This window comes from Gopherus evgoodei, chromosome 4, assembly GCF_007399415.2.
Source record: "Gopherus evgoodei ecotype Sinaloan lineage chromosome 4, rGopEvg1_v1.p, whole genome shotgun sequence".
NCBI lineage: Eukaryota > Metazoa > Chordata > Testudines > Testudinidae > Gopherus > Gopherus evgoodei.
The window spans coordinates 26,823,383-26,842,470 of NC_044325.1; the positions used below are offsets into that span (position 1 = coordinate 26,823,383).

The following is a 19,088-nucleotide window of genomic DNA, read 5'->3' on the forward strand; positions in this document are numbered from 1 at the left end:
CGGGAGGGATCACATGAGGAGCAATATCCTTCCCAACCCTACCATGGGGGATCCCCTCCCCTGCAATCCCTGAGGCCTCAGAGGGTTTAATTCAGTGGTTCTCAAACTTTTATACTGGTGACCCCTTTCACATAGCAAACCTCTGAGTGCGACCCCCCCCCGAATTAAAAACACTTGTTTATATATTTAACACTATTATAAATGCTGGAGGCAAAGCGGGGTTTGAGGTGGAGGCTGACAGCTCGCAACCCCCAGTAATAACCTCGTGACTCCTGAGGGGTCCTGACCCCCAGTTTGAGAACCCCTGGGTTAATTTAATTTTATCACCCTGTGTCCATTCACATGCGTGTGCTATTTTGAGCATTTCAGTTTTCACAACATAGGCTCATCCCAGATTCTAGAACAAGCTCAAATGCTCAGTTTGTGGAGTATGTACATAGTCTATACTAAAGACAAACCCACAGAAACCGTCCCCAGTTTGTGAGGGACTCCATGGAGCCAGTCTCTAGGAAACAGATAAATGCATGGAGGTTAAGTCCATTAATGGCTGTTAGCCTGGATGGGTAAGGAGTGGTGTCCCTAGCCTCTGTTTGTCAGAGGGTGGAGATGCATGGCAGGAGAGAGATGATTTGATCATTAGCTTTAGGTTTACTCCCTCTGGGGCACTTGGCATTGGCCATTGTCAGTAGACAGGATACTGGGCCGGATGGACCTTTGGTTTGACCCAATATAACTGTTCTTATGTTCTAACCTAAATGAACCCAAAGTTATAGAGACAGATATGAGTCAAGGAAGCCATCAGAGTATCAGAAACCTGGAAAAATCTGACTGGATGGGCTCAGGCGTTTGGTCACAAGCTGAGGTGGTTCAAAAGTTTTTTTTTTTTTTTTTTAAGCAGAATTTTTTATTGTTTCTTTAAACAATCAAACACAGCAAGCAGCAAATATTTGGCCACACACTTCTGAAACCCCAAACCATATTCAGGTTTTAGCAGACTAATTTCAGCTTTTCAATTAAAAAAACCACAACAAATTTTGAAAGAAAGCAGACATTGTCTGTGATTTTTTTCTGCTTTTTAAAAACCGCTAGTTTTCGATCCAGAAAAAGTTTTGATGGAAAATATTTGTCCAACCCTTTTAATGAGCTTTAGTGCCTTTTAGCACTAGCTGGTGCTGAGAACCAGTGATACTTTGTAAAGAAGTTTTCTCGAAATTGGGTTTGTGCTGAGATGCAGAAGATTTATTTTTCCCAGGGCCGCCCGTGGGTGTGGAGCAAGTTGGGCAATTTGTGCCGGGCCCCGCAGGGACCCCCACGAGAATATAGTATTGTACAGTATTGCACTTTTTTTTATGGAAGGGGCCCCCGAAACTGGTTTGCCCCAAGCCTCCTGAATCCTCTGGCCTGCCCTGCATGTACCTGAAAGATCGCTGACTGATAGAATCAGATATGGACGTTTTAATTAATCTACCCCAGAGTTGCCCTGGACATTTACCCTGTGGATACAGTCAAAGTTTGCTTTATAGCAAGATACTTCTGGTGGTCTGCACTGGGATTTGATTGTATAGGTTGTGTTGCTTTCACAGCTGAGAGTCAGAGGCGTACTGTTTCCAAACAAGCTTACTCAAAGTGTGAGTCCAGCTGGATCTATAATTAATCAATTCATTTCTTTTTAATAGAAAAATAGACATTTTATTTGTCAGGGCTGGTATGTCTTTCACATGCTGCATTAAAAAGGTTAATCTAGGTAAAGTTAATGTTTGTGCACAAATTCCACTGGTCCCAGATATATTGGTTAAACTAGTGGTTGGTACATTTTAAAAAGTAGGTTAAGGGCCCTAAGAGAATGACCTAGTTTTATAACTGAAACATTTAGCATACAGCAGGATTTCTGTGCTTGAACTAACCAATGAATAATCTAGGCTACTATCCTGTTTCTAGCAGTGGTCAGTGCTGGATGCTTCATGAGTGAAATCCATCCTTGTAATGAATCTAATCCTGTAGTTCATTTGCATGCTTACACTTATGCACACACAAATATACCTGCTGTAAGGGTGTATGTGTTGTATGTGTATTCCTTTAGCATAAAAAAGAGGCAACATGGTGAGTGGTTTAAAAATCTTATTTCCAGGAGTCTGAGGTGCAGTCTGAGCATGTTGTGTGAGTAACAAAGCCATGAATGAGTTATGTAGGTCATTCCAAACACGTCAGTAAAATGACTGTTTAGTGTCCTCCCATGCTGTGCTATTATTCATGCAACAGATTTGACAGAAAAAGCTAATTTAAAAATATTTTAGAAGGTTTTTAATATATTGGTGCTATTTTTGGGTGTCTCCACCTATAAAGGCAGGTGGGTTTAATACCATGAACCCTACAATTTGGACATCAGAGAAAAGGAAAAACCCTTTTTAGCAACCTCTAAGCATTATCTAAAATCAGGTTTTTATACATAAAAATAATGCGATTTTAATAAGACATTGTCAACTGGATGGGAAGCAGTGAGTCAAGAAAATGAGTTACAAGTAACTTCAGATATCTCACTTTTCCCTGAGCCCCCTGCCAATTTTTGTTTTTTTCCAACCAGATTTTCCTGTTTGAAAATGCATTTCTCTCCCTTGTTGCTGTGTAAAAGACCCACCGGTACAGTAGGAGAAAATGAATGGCTAAGGCCCCCAGGCCTGCAAACGTTTACACATGTGATGTTACAAGAGAGAGAATTAAACTGATTTCATTCACATAGGAGGAGACAGTCCCTGCCTTGAGGAGTTTACATTGGAAGGCCTGGTCCACTCTTGCACAAAGGTTTTTTTGTACCAACTTAACTTCTTTAGTTAGGGGTGTGATTTGTTTACAGGTATAGTTAAAGCAGCACAACCCTTAATATGGATGCAGGTATAATGGAGTGTTATACCAGTATAGTTTATTCATGCGCACTCATGGGACTAAGCTATACTGATATGAGCATCTTTACCTGGTAGAACTGCATTCTCGCTGCTTTAACTATAGCGGTTTCAAAGCAACGTAGGTAAAGTAGGTGTAGACAAGTGCTAAAGCTCTGCTCCTGTCCCTGATAGTCCGTGGCTTGAGTGCTGCACTCATTGAAGGGAATGCATCTCTTTGTGGGAGCAGCAGTTTACAGGATTGGGGATGTGGCAGGCCATGTCATTTTAAATACTAGCTAGTGTTCTTGCAGAAGATGTAATTGATCTTTGAGAAGTATAATATTTTGGCAATTTGTTTGTTTGTAGGTCCTTGAAGTCCATGAAAATTTGGACAGGCAAATGCAAGATAACTATGAAGAAGACCTGAGTGAAAAGGAGAAAGCAATTGTTCGTGAAATGTGCAATGTAATAACTCTTTTTATTTGTAATATTTTTATAGTGTCATTTTGGGCCTAATGTTTTGTAGCATCTGTTCTGTGTGTCAGCCTTGTTTGAAACCCACAGAGAAATTCAGTCATCAATAAAACTAAATTGAAGCTCCGCTAAATTCTGTACAGGCAGGAGCCAAATATCAAATACCTGAAGACTTAATTTGATGCATTTGCACAGAAGAAACCTAGGGCTGAGCTGCCTTAAAGGATACAGACACCACCTGCCCCACTCATTTCCTGTGAGAGAGTGGCTTATCCTATTAGGGCTGATTGACAGTTATGCAACTGTCTTTACCTGGCTAGGAGGTTTCAATTTTCAGCCCTGTGTATTGATCTTGATTTGTAGGCAGAGGTCCCCTGGATGTCCCTGAGAATTATATGGTTGATTAAAAGCATAGGTTAGTCCTTTTGCCTTAATTTATTTGTTTAAGGGTATTTAAAGTCATAGAAATTGAGTGACCATAATCTGATGTCAGAATTAGAATCCTCTTGTTTGAATCCAGTAGGTGTGATTACATATGATTTTTGGCACCCGCTAACATGTTTGGCCTAGCAACCACATTGTATACAGAGGTTGCTACATATTATAAACTGAGCATTTGTGCCAGAACTTTGCTCTGGCTGAGGTGTGGCTGCTTGCTACTGCTGCTCTACTATCTATTTTTTATTGCAGGCAGAATGATCTAATAAGAAAAATGACTTGGGTACACACTGTGGATGAAAAGTGAGCTTTGTATTGCTGTTAAAACATTGCTCAAGCTGAGAGTCACGTGTTTGAGAGGATTTTCTGCTTGACAGTGCAGTGTTTCCCATAGCAGGGAGTCCTGTGGCGTATTCTCTTTGAAATCCATATTGCAAGGCAGAATATCAGTGGGGCCTTTTTCGTGCACGAGAATTGCGGAGGAAGCAAAACTCTCTGCAAAATTTTTGAATAGGTTGGTGATGATGTGTTTCAAAACTACTGGAATGGCACATCAGTGCAAAAATGTGATACGATTTTATTTATGGAAAATATGAATGTACTATTTTGATGACTTAATTTTTAAAAAAGTGATGTTGGGCAGGAAGATCAGAAACTGTTCATTGTGGATTTTCTTCCTTTCCCCACCCAAAGCATGAACAAATTTAAGGAGCTAGCTCCAAATTTGCCCTACCTAGCCCCACCCCGTCAAAAAACAGGGTTTAAAAAAAACTTTAAAATTCCTGAATATACAAATACTATAGTTAATCCCCTGCAGAACATGTAATTTAGTGCGTAAGTGCCATCTAATGGTCACGTGTAGAACTGCAACTCTGGTTTGGAAACCTGCCTATTTTGACTTCCAGACAAATAATGTAGCTCATCAACTGCAATCTTTCCCCCCTTTCTCACAGGTTGTCTGGCGAAAGTTGGGTGATGCAGCAAGTTCCAAACCATCCATCAGGCAACACCTTTCAGGAAACCAGTTCAAGGGGCCATTGTAGGAACGTCACACTGAAAACTAGAAGCAACTCTATAAAGAATCAGAGAGGAAGAGAGCTCTGTTTCTAGCAGCCAGTTTGGATTTTTTTTTGCAACTGTCTATAGTGTAAATATGGCAGCTAAAGGCTTAGCCTCCAGGCTATGATCTGGAACCAATGTTAAATGGGTTAACCATCCTATAACCGCAGACTTGTGTCACTTGTATTGTAGTGCAAACCTGCTTTGTTGTATGGTCTCTATGTAGAATTACCTAACAAGAGAATTTCTAGGAGGAAAAATGGAACCCTAACCTGGAGAAGTTATTTTGTATTGCTTCTGTCCACCTGCTCGTTTATTGATTCATAACTAGGCAGGTGGCTCTATGCAGCATATTTTTGGATTCTCCCAAGGAAAAAAGAATCAGAATCAGGTGGCTTATTGGCTGTCCCTTTACTGAGCTGCTAAAACTGCTTGGAGGTCCTTATTTTTGGAGGATGATATGCAACTATTTTCAAAAGCTGTCATATAAAATACTTCGTGGAATGATAAAACACTGAAAGCACCTTGTATGTTGTACCGTATTGACCATGACACAGGTCCATATCAGGTATGCAGAATAGCCTGAGCCTCCATTTCAGCTGCTAGTGATGTGATTTTAATGGAACAAATGATACTGCAGTCATAATGTGAATAATTTCAAGTCATTTAGCCACAATCCACTATGAATATGGTAACACTGTTCTTGTAAAGCTCTTACTGTTAAATACTTAAGTAAGGACAGCTTTCCCAGCAATATGGCTTACCGTTTCAACAGGAGGAGTTTCTCTCTGGGATCCTAGTGTTTGTCTTGACATTCACTCACATTATAAGGATTTTTTTAAATGTCCTTGTTGAAATACTGAACAAAATTGGTTACTTTGTGATGTAATCAAAGCAACAGCCATTCAAAGTTGCCTAAATGCTATATCAACAGAAGCTGTCAAATGAGGCTGTTGCTGCCATTTAAGCTTTATTTTTGTTAAACCAAAATGGAGTGTTTTTTCCTTCTAACCGCTGTATATAAAAATAACGAGACATATTTTGGTATTGTGGAGTAGCTGCTTGTGGAGCTGTAGTAAGAGGTTGAGTTGACCCCTTTCGGTTCCATCTTGTCACAAGATCTGGCCCTGTATTTCCTGAGATGTTCTTTCCCTTTCCCCTCCAGTAGTCTACGGGAAACTGGACTCAGTTAGTAAACCTGCCTGTGTAAAATAAAATAATCTTAATAGGTGCATGTAGATTCAATGCCACCTCTTCAAAAATGGCATTGGTTTTGGTGCTTAGTTTGAAGCTTTAATGACTTCAGATGTTGCCACTTTAGAAAAATCAGTCAGTTACTTAAATGCAGTTGGAGGTTGTCATGATTAGATATAATTGTTTTGCATTAGCTGAGTTCTTGACTCTGATTAGCATGAAGCACCTACAAATAACTGTCAGTCCTGCAGGTTCTAACACAAGTGAATAGTCCCACTGTCTAATGAGCCTACTTGCCCGAGTAAGGAATTTGCAGGATTGAGCAATAAAGAAACAGGAATATAAACAAACAAACAAAAAAGTAAGCAGTAAGTCACTGTAGAATAAGAATGGGCCCTGGTAGCTGAGATCAGTGAGTTATTAGAAACTCCCTCAACAGCAGTTCACTTCCCCCTAAAGCGTACCTCAGCTGTATCAGCTACTATTGAGCTGACAAACTGTAACTCTATACTAGGTTTATGCAGTCTGTGTAGCCTGGCAGAAACTAGCCTAGAAAATGGCACACTGGTTACCTTTTAAGAGTTGACCTCTAGAGCATTCTGAATTTCCTCTTCCTAGCTTTTCATTTTGACCATTTTCAGCCTATTACTGTCTATATTACCCATCAGTTTCTTTTCTTTCTTGCTCAACTGTTTCCTTCATATAAAGGAGAGGGGAAAAACATGATTTTTTCCTTCCAAAGTAAGGCAGCAGAGAAAGTTTTAATTTCCCCTCTGAGCTATAAAATGTATATATGGCTGCTCAATCCATCTACCTGACAGGCCATTGTAATTATGCCAGTGTCCAAATTCTGGATTGTTAGGGAGCAGAATTGATTTACTTCAGCAAATTTCAACTAAAGCAGCAGAAGTGTTGCCAGTAAAGCCTGTAGAGTGTTGATAGTATTGATAATGTGCTTGCTGGTCTCTAAGTAGATTAGACTAACAAATAAGCATTTAATGATCCCTCCCTCTCAACAGGACTGAGAGCTAAAACTAGCCTGTCTCTTACTGGCTCTGACCTACTCATCCAAATTTACTCTTAATCAGCTATATCGATCACAAGCCATTTTTTGGCTTGAAGCGTTGTCCATATTCTGGTTTCATCTGCAGATCTCAAACTCTTAACTAAAGGGGAAACAGCACTAAACCTGAGGCATGTTGTATGGGCCAGTCTTTTTAGTTAAACCACTGAAGGATCCTTTACACTAGTAGGATAAAACTATATTTTGTATGATTCTACTTGGCAGCATAAGCCCCAAATGCAAGATGTGCATTATTGATTTTATAGAAGTACATGGAAGTTAGTGCTGCGTGTATTTTTTTTAAAGTTTGCTACTCTTTGTATTTAGCTCCATTTGAGCTAAAAAAAGAAGTGTCTTCCTGGGGGGAAAAAAGACACTCAATGACATTACAGAATGACTTGGGTGCTAAACTTTCAGTTGTCTAAAAAGATGTTTTATATGCACATTTCAATTCACTCTTTACTATGCTCTAGGTCTACTGTGAAAACGACCTGAAAAACTTTGTATAGTAAGTTTGAGGGAAACCCTCCCCAAAATGGTGGCCATTAAGTTGATATGCATGGGGCTACTGTCCCCAGTCTATTTAGAGGCTCCAAATTCTGCAGCCCTGAGACAAATGAAGCTTCCATTGACTTCAAATGGAGTTTTGCTTGTTTTAGGAAAGCAGAACCAGGCCCTTAAGTTCTCTTTGAGTGAAACAGGCATTTTGAAATGCTGTGGTGTAACCAATTTCAGGAGGAGCGTTGCACCTTTAATAAGACTGCTGAGTCCACCCTTGAGAATGGCACATTTTTATCCAAATATTATTAGATATAAATCAGTGTTAAAGTGACCTTTTATCTTTTTAAAAACTGGGTGGGGAAAAAGTACTACTGATCTTTTTCAAAGTGAATGACCGTAAAGTGATAAAATTGTATATTTTTCATAATGTGGGGAAAGTCTATTTGAACTGCTTTGGGAAATCAGTTTGAAGTTTGATTTCTGTTAAACCTGTGATCTTACAGTCCTCCTGCATATGATTTACAAAAGAAACTGGAATAAATTAGCACCCACTGTTGTGCACATAGCAAAATCTTTAGAAATTAGCACGCATTTATACCTTTTATTGAATCACTTGGGGGCGAGGGGAGATTTTTTTGATGTGTAAAACATTCATTTGAAATATTTTAGTAAAAATGAAGTATGAGATTGTGATAGTGTATACTTTCAGTTGAATAAAATAAAGTACATTCTTTGTAAGTGAGCTGTGATGCTTTGAAATTCTGATAGAACCCTGCTGAAATATTCTTACAGTGAGTTAGTCTGAGGTGTAAAACACCTACATAGAATAAGATTTCCTCTTGCAGCAGTATAAACATGAACAGTAATTTTAGGGACACAGACTATGTAGAGCTACTGGGGAAAAAAGATTTTGAAATAACTTGGAAAATCCATTAAATTCAGATTCAATTTTATTTGGGTACAAGTGAATGAAGCAGTCCTATTTATAACCCAAGTGTAAATCACAGTATGTTGTTACATTCAGACTTTCACACTTAGAAAATATATATATTTATGTACAGGAATTTGCAAATAGGTGTAAACATACTTAATTTTTCAAGATAGTTCATTCCAAAACAAAAATATTAGCAAGGCAAACATCTCAAAATGATTTATGTCAGCTGGGGGTTGTAAATATATACATATTAAATAAAGTAGCTGTGAGAGCTACTTTAAAAAAAAAGTTCATTTTCATTAACACTCTAGATGGAACTACAGGATATCTGACTATTCTGATACTCAAAAGTAGGCACTGATTTCTAGAAGAAAATTTACTTCTTACTGATATAAATGAGCCAATATGGCTGGTTAAAGTCACTAGTACAAAGTAATCCAGTGCTGGAATAACTCCAGACAATTTAGTCAGACAATTTAGTTTTAAATCAAATGTATAAATTTAGATTTTTATCTCTGCCATGTCTATATTAAAAGCCTATATATCTTGCCATTAACAATACTACAAGTAGGTCAACTCAGATTCCATTTCACTGTTCCATGTCTTTATATACTATACCAGAATCTAGATTATACAAATTAATTTCCTATTTATCTTTACAATATGGTCGCTGCTCAATTATTCTGCCTTTTAAACTATTCCTCAAAATTAAAAGATATTTGTACACAATTCTCATGCTATCTCATCCATGTAGCACGTCCAAGTCCTGCAACAGGTGGCATAACAGGTGGTGGTATTGGAGGTGGTACTGGTGGTTGTCCACCAGGGGGAACTGTGGGAGGGGGATAATTGGCTGGTGGCATTCCCAGCCCTGGAGGTGGATGAGTTGGAGGCAGTCGTGGAGGTGGGAAGTTAGGATTGTACGTAGGTGGAGGAGGGTACCCAGGAGTAGGTGGTGGGATATTAGGGGGTGGAAATGATGTAGGCGGAGGTGGAGGAACAGGTGGAGGAGGGTTAGGAGGATACACGTGAGGATGATACGGTAAGTGAGTTGGTGGTCCATAAGCTGGTGGCAAAGCTCCATAGGTTGGTCCTTCGGTTTTCATCATTGACTGAAGACTCTGATAACCTTCCCCTGACATGTAAGAATTTGTAGTGGACATCCCAGTTATGTAGCTGGAAGGTGGAGGCGGTGGAGGACGATGAGGCATAGGTGGTGGCTGATGTACGGGTGCAGGATGAGCTGGAGGAGGAATCTGGACCTTTGGTATGTCTACAGAGTCCGCTGTAGTACTTTGCTCTGCTTCTCCCATTGAAACTGCAGTTGTCAAAGGAAGCTTACGGTCTGCAACAGACAAAAAAAGCTTAATTTACTTTTCTGTAACACAGCAATAAGTACTACCCACACTGCTATGTTTTTCTTAAAATGTTTATATGTTGCACATAGTAGCCTGCTCTCTTCCTGTTTGTTCTGCAGCTAAAATATTTGGAAATCACATGCAATAAGAGCTTCTAAGGTCAAAACACAGAAGAAACAGTAGATACCCCACAGTGAAAATTAACTTTATTAGTCTTAGAGACTAACAAATTTATTTGAGCATAAGCTTTCGTGGACTACAGCCCACTTCAACGGATGCATAGAATGGAACATATAGTAAGGAGATATACATACACATACAGAGAACATGAAAAGGTGGGAGTTGTCCTACCAACTTTAAGAGGCTAATTAATTAAGAGAAAAAACTTTTGTAGTGATAATCAAGATAGCCCATTACAGACAGTTTGACAAGAGGTGTGAGAATATTCTATGCATCCGATGAAGTGGGCTGTAGCCCACAAAAGCTTATGCTCAAACAAATTTGTTAGTCCCTAAGGTACCACAAGTACTCTTGTTCTTTTTGCGGATACAGACTAACACGGCTGCTACTCTGAAACCTTCATTATTCTTAATATTTATTCCTTCCACACTGTTGAGATTGTTCAATATTGTTCTATGACCAGTACAGATACACAGTTATGTCTAAATCCATCCAGTTCAGCAGATGCTTAGGAACAAAGCCACCAAATGCCTGTGCTGACGTTACCTTCAACATCTTTTAACTACTCTAGGAAACAAATGTGATACAATGAAAAGAATTCTTTTGATGAGTTGGGATTTGAATTTCTGCACCAGTTTTGATTCCTGTGTTAGAACTTACTGAGCTGATTGAGGCTACTAAGATTATGGGAAAGTTTACAAAAGGTCACAGTATATGCTACTGTTTTGACCACCTCCATGTAAGCAAACATGAACCTTAGGTCTGCTAAGAAAAGAAAAGATGCAACACAAAGCTCATTCCTGTCTATGCTGATCTATAACCAGCTAAAATAAAATGTGTTACTTTGCAATTTAACGTTTCTATCACCAGGTCTGTTTTTCTAAATTATCTTCAGGTACCTTGTAAGAATATGCACACAATGCCAGCTTGCAGAAAGAGCAGGCTCACGGTGAGCCCTGGTCTGTTGGGTTCTACATCACTGAACGCTAACTACATTCGAGAATATCTGGTCAACCAGCCTGCTGACAGCCAGAGCACTTCATATGTGGCTTTCTGCCTTACAATAAGCCCCACATGTCCCAAAAGCTAGATGCAAAGAAAAATCAGCTAAAGAGCAGAGGCAGTGGAAAAAAACCCAACCAGAATATTAGTTTCTAAGTGCAATCATTCCACATGCAAGGGCTACAGAGATTTGAGACCGTGAAACAGACAAGCATTAGGAAAGGGTTACAAAATTTGGGTCATTTCATCTGAGCATTCCTCTCACAAACACTTTTGTCTAATTTCTATTATTCCCTTTCCCTACCCCGCAAAACAAAAAAAAATCTTAATCTGGCACAAGATCACACCCATGAAACTTCAAGTTGATTGGACAAAAGTTGGGGGAAGTTAACAATCAGATCAAAGCTGGTTTGAACTAAGGGTAGACCAATGTTCTCCATGATAGGACCAAATGGTAGTATCTTCAGAATCCCCAGTAGTGAGTTTTAAAATGCTTGACTGATGGAAATAAACTTGTTACACAAAGCTAAGGCACATGTCCTGTTTGTACACAGAATAGTTCACTTTTATAACAAGGTACAAAACATCTTTTCACTGAAAAAGCTGTATAGGGCAGGTTTGCAGAGCTGCCCCTTCACCACCATCCAACAGTTGAACTAAAATGACAATGCAAAAGAAAGCTGAGATGGACAAGCCTGCACATATTGCCCTTTGGCTGTAGAATAATCAATCACCATTCTCTCTGTAACAGCCCTAACCTATTTTAAGACTATCAAGTTCCTCTTCTCCCTCCCCCTTTCTCTTCTCAAGACTAAAACCACGTGCAGTATTCTCACCTGACCTCATAAGGTCATGTTTTTAAAACCCATTATTTTTGTTGCTCTCTTTGGGGCTCTCTCCAGTCTGTCCACATCTTTCCTAAAGTGTGGTGCCCAAAACTGGATACAATACTCCAGCTGAGGCTTCATCGGTGCCAAGTAGAACAGGACAATAACCTCCATGTCTTATTTATGAAACTCCTGGTAATATACCCACGATACTCCTTTGGATTTGTGTATACACATCTCAGATGTTGAGCAGATTCCCGCTGTCTTACTGTCCCCATCTTGTTGTTCTTATGTCCTTATTATAATTTACCATGCTTCTCTCTCTTGCCCACAACTTCTAGCCCTTTGTGAAGGTCACCATTTTGACACAACTACAACCAATAGTAGGATTTTTACCCAGGAGCCAGTGCTGCAGATTAATACATCTGCCTTTGAAGAGCTGCACTGTCAGTTCTTGAATTTGACACTTGAAGAGATTTCCTACATCAGCTTACAAGTGATAGGAAAAATAAATAAAACCTTGCATGGCCAGCATATTTTTTTTCAGTTAGTTAAAACTTTATTTGCAAAAAGTTTTCAGACACCTGACTCTTCCTCATGAAGGGCTAAGTCCATGACAGATCTGAAGTTTAAAATTTGCGAGTAACTGAAAATAGGATGAATGAAAGTTTCTATTCCATCACAATTGTTGTAGGAAATGCTGAATTTTTAAGGAGTTCATAGCTGGAGTGGTAATACACAGAATAATTAAATATTATATGGTCTTCATAAAATGGTGACAGGTGCCATGCTAGCATCAGGCAGTAGCTTCAAATTGCCTCAAACAATCCCATATGTAATATCTCTTTAGAATACACACCTGAACATAGTTTCTAATTCTTATACAGTGCCAACCAGTAAGAGGATGTTCTTTTCCTTGGCTGATTTCCTTAAAGAGGGCTTGATCCGCCAAGGAACCCTGTAATACTCCAAAATGCCATATGTTTGTGAAAGAAATTGTAGCACTGTGCTTCCAGTGCCTTGATACATTAGCTGTCCTTCCACTGACCCTGAGATATGACATAAATATTTTATAGTGTGTGCTATGTAATGCAACCAAAAATGACAGCTCCTAACGGGACAACAAGAGACAGAAGAACACAGTGGCAGGGTGTGTACTTTGTAATATAAAGAGGAACAGGATCAGCATTTTTCCCCTTTCCTGTATAAAATTTCAATTAAGTGTGAGGACTACCGTAAATAATTTATATAAATCTGATATGTGCATCACAGCTGCACATACCCACCTTCAAAAGAAGTGTCCACTGTTTTATGACAGTGGAGAAGCACAATCTATTCACTATACTGAATTGTAGAGGAACCAGCCCCTATTTTATTCTCAAGTAGGTTACCAAGGAAGGTTGTGGAATCCCTGTCATTGGAGGTTTTTAATAACAGGTTAGACGAATACCTGTCAAGGATGTTGTAGGTATCCCTTCAATTACAGGAGAACCTCTCAAGGTTTCTTCCAGCCCTACATTTTTATGATTCTATACATTTTCAGCTGCTTCATACGTTTCTCCACAGACTATCAAAACTGGCACAGAATACTTTGTAAACTTGAAGATTCAAGGTTACAAAGGTAGTGCCCATTAAAGTTAAAGGTGAAATCGCAAGTCATAACCTTGCTTTTTCAATTAATATTTTCAAATTCCTTTTGGCCTGAAATTTTCCGTAACTTGTCCTAAATCAGCTTTGATATCACCATCTCAGACCAATCTAGTATATAACCTCAAGTATGGCAGAGCAAAACAGACTGTTTGGGAGGTTCAAAGAAGTCTTCTGGCTATTATCTCACTAATGCACTCATTGTTCTAATTACACTATCAAATATTTCATTACCTTTCATACTACAATTAATTTTATTCAAACCAACATGACACTTTTAGCCCACAGTAGCAGAAGAACAAGGTCCAGCACTTAACTCCAAAAGATCCAATAAGAATAGCATGCTGGGAATTAACTCTTAATAAAACCTTACCTGGAGGTGGGTGCACAGGGGGTATTGGTGGATGAGATGTCTCAATTTTAGGAATTTTAGATGGTGGTGGTTCTGAAAAAAATGAATTTGGAAGCCCCATCAACAAAAATGTAAGTTTAGTTATGGCTCCATCAGCATGCTAAGACCAGAAATCCAGAATGGGTTTTGGGAAAAAGATTATTTTATTATGTTTATACTGTGCTGTGTAAAGTGGGGCCCCGACTTGTTTGGAGACTCTAGGCATTACCACAGTATGACACTTAAATAATCTAACTGAAATCTAGCATCACACATGTTAGTTTATTATTAGGGTCTACCCACAACTTTTAACCATGATTTTATAAACGGAGACATGGTTACTTTACTACAGAGATGGAAAAAGAAAGAACTAGCCAAACTTGTTACATAGGTACAGTTGGGGTATACAGCAAAATAACTTTTACAAAGTGGAAACTGGAAGACAAACGTGTTGGCCTAACTCTGTGACAAAAGAAAAACGTGGTTAACTGCAGTTACCAAGAATTAACTATGCTATGTTTGGGTACAGACTGCAAGCCATGCCAGTAATTGGCTACGCTCTTAAGTTATAATGGAGATGGAGCTTTTATAATAGTAATTGTTAGTTCTACTAAGCAGCCTACTTGTATACTCATAAAGGGACTATGCTTTAGGAACAATTATTTTGTACTTCCACAAATAAAAAAACAACCCTTTTTTTTAATTGGAAGGTCTATATTTAAGCTTGCATAATCAAGACCAAACAGGATAATTTCCAGACCTAGAAGCAATTTTAGAAGGTGCAGTGAATTAGTTATTCTGGCAAACAGTTTTGTTTATCAAAAAAGTGAAAGATGTAATATATATATTAAAAAAATACAATATCTACCTGATGCCTTGGTTTCTTCTTTGGGAGATACAGCCTATTGATCAAAAACAACAAAAAAACCAAACAAAATTCACATCAATCTCCAGAACTATACATTATAAAATCTGAATAATTCAAAAATGAAAACATAATTAGCGAACACATACTGCTAATACTAATAGGATGCAGTTTATTAAGGCCTGGTACATGCACAGGCTTTGCATCAATTTAACTAAATCTGTTTCCAATTTGAGTGAGAGAACTGTGGTCTAGACAAGCCCTAAATCTTTATTTATTTATTTATTTTTAAACTAAAAGGCCTGTGATTTTCCAAGGCTTTCAAAAGAAACTCTACACACAAAGAGCGTTGAATCAGGCAATATGAAGTGGGTAACTTGATTTGGGTAGGAGAGTTGATGGTTAAGAATGTGAGAGTGAAGAGTTTGAAAAACGTACCTACTGTGTGTGAACACAGAGCTGCCTTTGTAATTCTTGTCATTTAATATTCACATCTAAATTAATTTATTTGTAATCTACTGAAGAAGCATCATGGTGCAGTGGACAGAGTGCTGACCGGGAAGTCGTGGAGATGTAGGCTCTATTTCTGGCTCTGCCTCTGACCTATTGTGTGAACTTTTGGCAAGTCATTTCACCTCTTTATACTTCAGTTACCCAGTCAGTAGGATAATGAAAAAAGTATTTCCCTTTGTAAAGCACTTTAAAATCCTCAGGTAGAAAACACTCTGGGCTTGTCTACATCAGAAAGTTGCAGCGCTGGTGAGGGAGTTACAGCGCTGCAACTTTGAAGGTGTACACATCTGCAGGGCACCACCAGCGCTGCAACTCCCTGTTTGCAGCGCTGGCCGTACTCCCGTTTTGTCTCGGGTGTAGAGGATCCAGCGCTGGTGATCCAGCGCTGGTAATCCAATGTAGACACTTACCAGCGCTTTTCTTGACCTCCGTGGAAGGAGGAAGCCTCTGGTAATCAAGCTGGTCTCCTTCCCCGGTTTGCTCTCTCGTTCCCGGAACCCCGAGCAAGCAGGTCTCCTTCCCTGCGGTTTGCAGGGTGGTTCGGGGAACGCGAGAGCAAACCGCCGCGAAGCTGGTCTCCTTTCCCGGTTTGCTCTCTCGTTCCCCGAACCCCTGAGCAAGCAGGTCTCGTTCCCTGCGGTTTGCAGGGGGGTTCGGGGAACACGGGAGCAAACCGGGAAAGGAGACCAGCTTCGCCGCGGTTTGCTCTCGCGTTCCCCGAGCAAGCAGGTCTCCTTCCCTGCGGTTTGCAGGGGGGTTCGGGGAACGCGAGAGCAAACCGCGGCGAAGCTGGTCTCCTTTCCCGGTTTGCTCTCTCGTTCCCCGAACCCCCGAGCAAGCAGGTCTCGTTCCCTGCGGTTTGCAGGGGGGTTCGGGGAACGTGGGAGCAAACCGGGAAAGGAGACCAGCTTCGCCGCGGTTTGCTCTCGCGTTCCCCGAGCAAGCAGGTCTCCTTCCCTGCGGTTTGCAGGGTGGTTCGGGGAACGCGAGAGCAAACCGCCGCGAAGCTGGTCTCCTTTCCCGGTTTGCTCTCGCGTTCCCCGAACCCCCCTTGAAGCCGCCCAACAGCGCTGCAGTGTGGCCACATCTAACACCACTTGCAGCGCTGGTTGCTGTAAGTGTGGCCACTCTGCAGCGCTGGCCCTATACAGCTGTACTAATACAGCTGTAACAACCAGCGCTGCAAAATTTTAGATGTAGACATGGTGTCCGTAAGAGCCAAATATTATTGTAACAGCACAGAACGTGGGCGCACACTAAATTCAGAGTGAATGAGAAATGTTTTATAGACATGGGAGTGAGAAAATCAAATGTTTTCACTTTGACACGACTTTCTTTTGGAACATTCTACCACAAAGTGGCTTGGTGTAGAAACTGCAAATGTATTTTCATTTGTCTGAATTCCTTTTAGTTTTATAAACTTTCTTGCAGACTAAAGTATACACTCGTAGGCTTCCTACCTATCCTGCACCAGCCATCTCAAGCCAATGTAGTTTAAGAAGTTCAGTAAATCTAACAGGAATTTAATGAGCACAAAAGCTTATCAAGAAATTAAATTCTTTAGCAGAATCAGCCAAGTTACAGAGCTCCTATAAAATCCACCAAAACTTCTGCACCAATACTTCACAAATGCAGACAACTACATTCCTGAAGTCTATCCTGAGCCATGCTGCCCTGTAAGTGGAAGTCTGTACTGTCTCCAAGACACAAATGGTGATATTCTGCTTTCTTTAACCCTGCAAACACATTTCCTCCCAATAACTGCAGGATCTTGCCCAAAGAATTGAACTTGACTAATGTCATTAAGTAAACACTGCAATTTATTTGGAGTTAGAACTAAATTAAATTCTTTCTTACAGCTTACTTTAGAGGTAAATAATTCTATAACCTCATAAAAATGTTGTCTCTAGAGATTTGCCAAAATGTCTGAATAATTAATATGTGAAATTATAAACATCAATAAGGGAAACCATCTAACACTAATTTAACACAAATTCCTTTATTAAATCCAAAGGCCAAAGCGTATTTATCCAATTGCTCTAAAAATGCCTAAAAAGCCTAACTAATAAGCAATTTACTACATCCAACCAGTACCAAAACATTTATAAGCATTTGATCAAGATGCTTACAAATGGGCTAGGCCCATGCTTAGACCCATATTGATTGACTCCAGCATGGTCAGACAGGTATTAGGGGGTTACTTTTTATAACCATAACAAACAAGTGAGGTCACTGCTTGCTGACTTCAGCTATAAATCAACTTGAGACAACTGACCCTTAGTTCCAGTCTTAATCCTCATAAGATTTACAGCCCCCTTTCTTCACTTATTTTCTCCCCCACTCCTTGCTTACCAGAAGAACAGTGGGAAGGTTTGGGCTGGGTTTTTTTATGACAGTTTTTCTTTGTCTTGTTACTGCCGCTCTTTATTTTATTAGTTACTTTTGAAACCATACATCCTTCCCACACTACTAGTAATACTACTTATTCTTATGACCTTCTTTTACTTGCTGATGGGGGCCCTCATTACAACACACAGTATATCCTTAACTAAACTTTAGCTAACTTTAATTCTACTCTTATCCTACACCCTATGCCTGTTATAACATCCCTGTGTAGCAATTATCCTCACTATCCTCTCCAAACCTTGTCTGAAAAATTTACTTTTGCCTTGCTTTCCACCAGTTTTCTACTCCTGTGCAGTGTAATTCCTCCACTTTGCCCTACTTTAGTCTGTGTTTAGGTATCAGAACTTATGATTTTCTTACTCTGCAATGACTTATTTGCCTTACTTCACATCCCTCCTTTCCCTTGGCTAACCTCATTTCTGTTTAATTTAGATGGGACACTCCCTGGGGCAGGAAGCATGACTTTAAATCTCTATGAAGCTCCAGGCCAAGTTACAGCACAACCTACATTGTTAATAAACTGTGAAATCACTAGTTTTCCATATCACATATATGCAAAGCAGCAATAATTCCACTTTGCCAGGGTAGATAAATTTTATTCTGCATTTTAATACCCAACAGATCAAGCAGCTTTAACTGATGCCAAATGATGATCCACGTTTTAATTCTTCATTAGCACTAAAGTGACACACAAAATGAAAAGTTCTTCCCTACATGTGAAATCAAAGAAGCCATTTTAAATCTGAAGTGACTCCCCCTTGACCATCATGGAGATGACTTCTGAAATTGTTTGCTCTAATGAGTCAAATGATCACTTCAAGCAGCGACCAAATTCCATTGTATTAGGTTACTCTGTATTTAGTCACAAAGTCTAATCTTGCAAAAATAATTTCACCAAGATGCCCCATCATCATGGAGTAAGTGAAAGCAGCTGATGGAGGAGTCATTTAGGGAGATTTAGGTTGGACATTAGGAAAAAGTTCCTAACTGTCAGGGTAGTTAAACACTGGAATAGATTGCCTAGGGAAGTTGTGGAATCTCCATCTCTGGAGATATTTAAGAGTAGGTTAGATAAATGTCTATCAGGGATGGTCTAGACAGTATTTGGTCCTGCCATGAGGGCAGGGGACTGGACTCGATGACCTCTCGAGTCAGTTAATAAAATGGGTCAGACAAAATTTCACACTAATAAGATCTGTGACTAGTTGTTTATGTAAAAGCAGTATGTACCACATGTCAAAAAAGCCTACCAAAGTGCTTTTTCCAGTCATGTCAGCGAGTGTAATCTTTTTCCTTCAGTAAATCACTGAAAATCCTTTTAGCCATTCTTCCATGTAAGATATTACCTCTTCTAGCA

The 19,088-nt window shown here is 39.6% G+C and overlaps 2 protein-coding genes across 5 annotated transcripts in view; one reads left to right on the top strand and one right to left on the bottom strand.

The window, feature by feature from the left end:
• CCDC85C (coiled-coil domain containing 85C) overlaps window positions 1–8,346 on the top strand; it is a 165,905-nt gene extending 157,559 nt beyond the window's left edge. For all 3 annotated transcript variants that reach the window (XM_030558785.1, XM_030558786.1, XM_030558787.1), the window contains 2 exons: window positions 3,246–3,344; window positions 4,745–8,346. In XM_030558785.1, coding sequence (XP_030414645.1) covers window positions 3,246–3,344; window positions 4,745–4,834 — 189 coding nt within the window. In that variant the 3' untranslated portion in view covers window positions 4,835–8,346. The remainder of the gene's footprint in view (window positions 1–3,245; window positions 3,345–4,744) is intronic.
• Window positions 8,347–8,536: 190 nt separating this feature from the next.
• The window catches only part of CCNK (cyclin K), a 31,548-nt gene continuing 20,996 nt past the window's right edge, over window positions 8,537–19,088 (bottom strand). For both annotated transcript variants that reach the window (XM_030558784.1, XM_030558783.1), the window contains exons 9-11: window positions 14,816–14,849; window positions 13,930–14,001; window positions 8,537–9,887 (exon numbers count right to left, since the gene is read on the bottom strand). In XM_030558784.1, coding sequence (XP_030414644.1) covers window positions 9,280–9,887; window positions 13,930–14,001; window positions 14,816–14,849 — 714 coding nt within the window. In that variant the 3' untranslated portion in view covers window positions 8,537–9,279. The remainder of the gene's footprint in view (window positions 9,888–13,929; window positions 14,002–14,815; window positions 14,850–19,088) is intronic.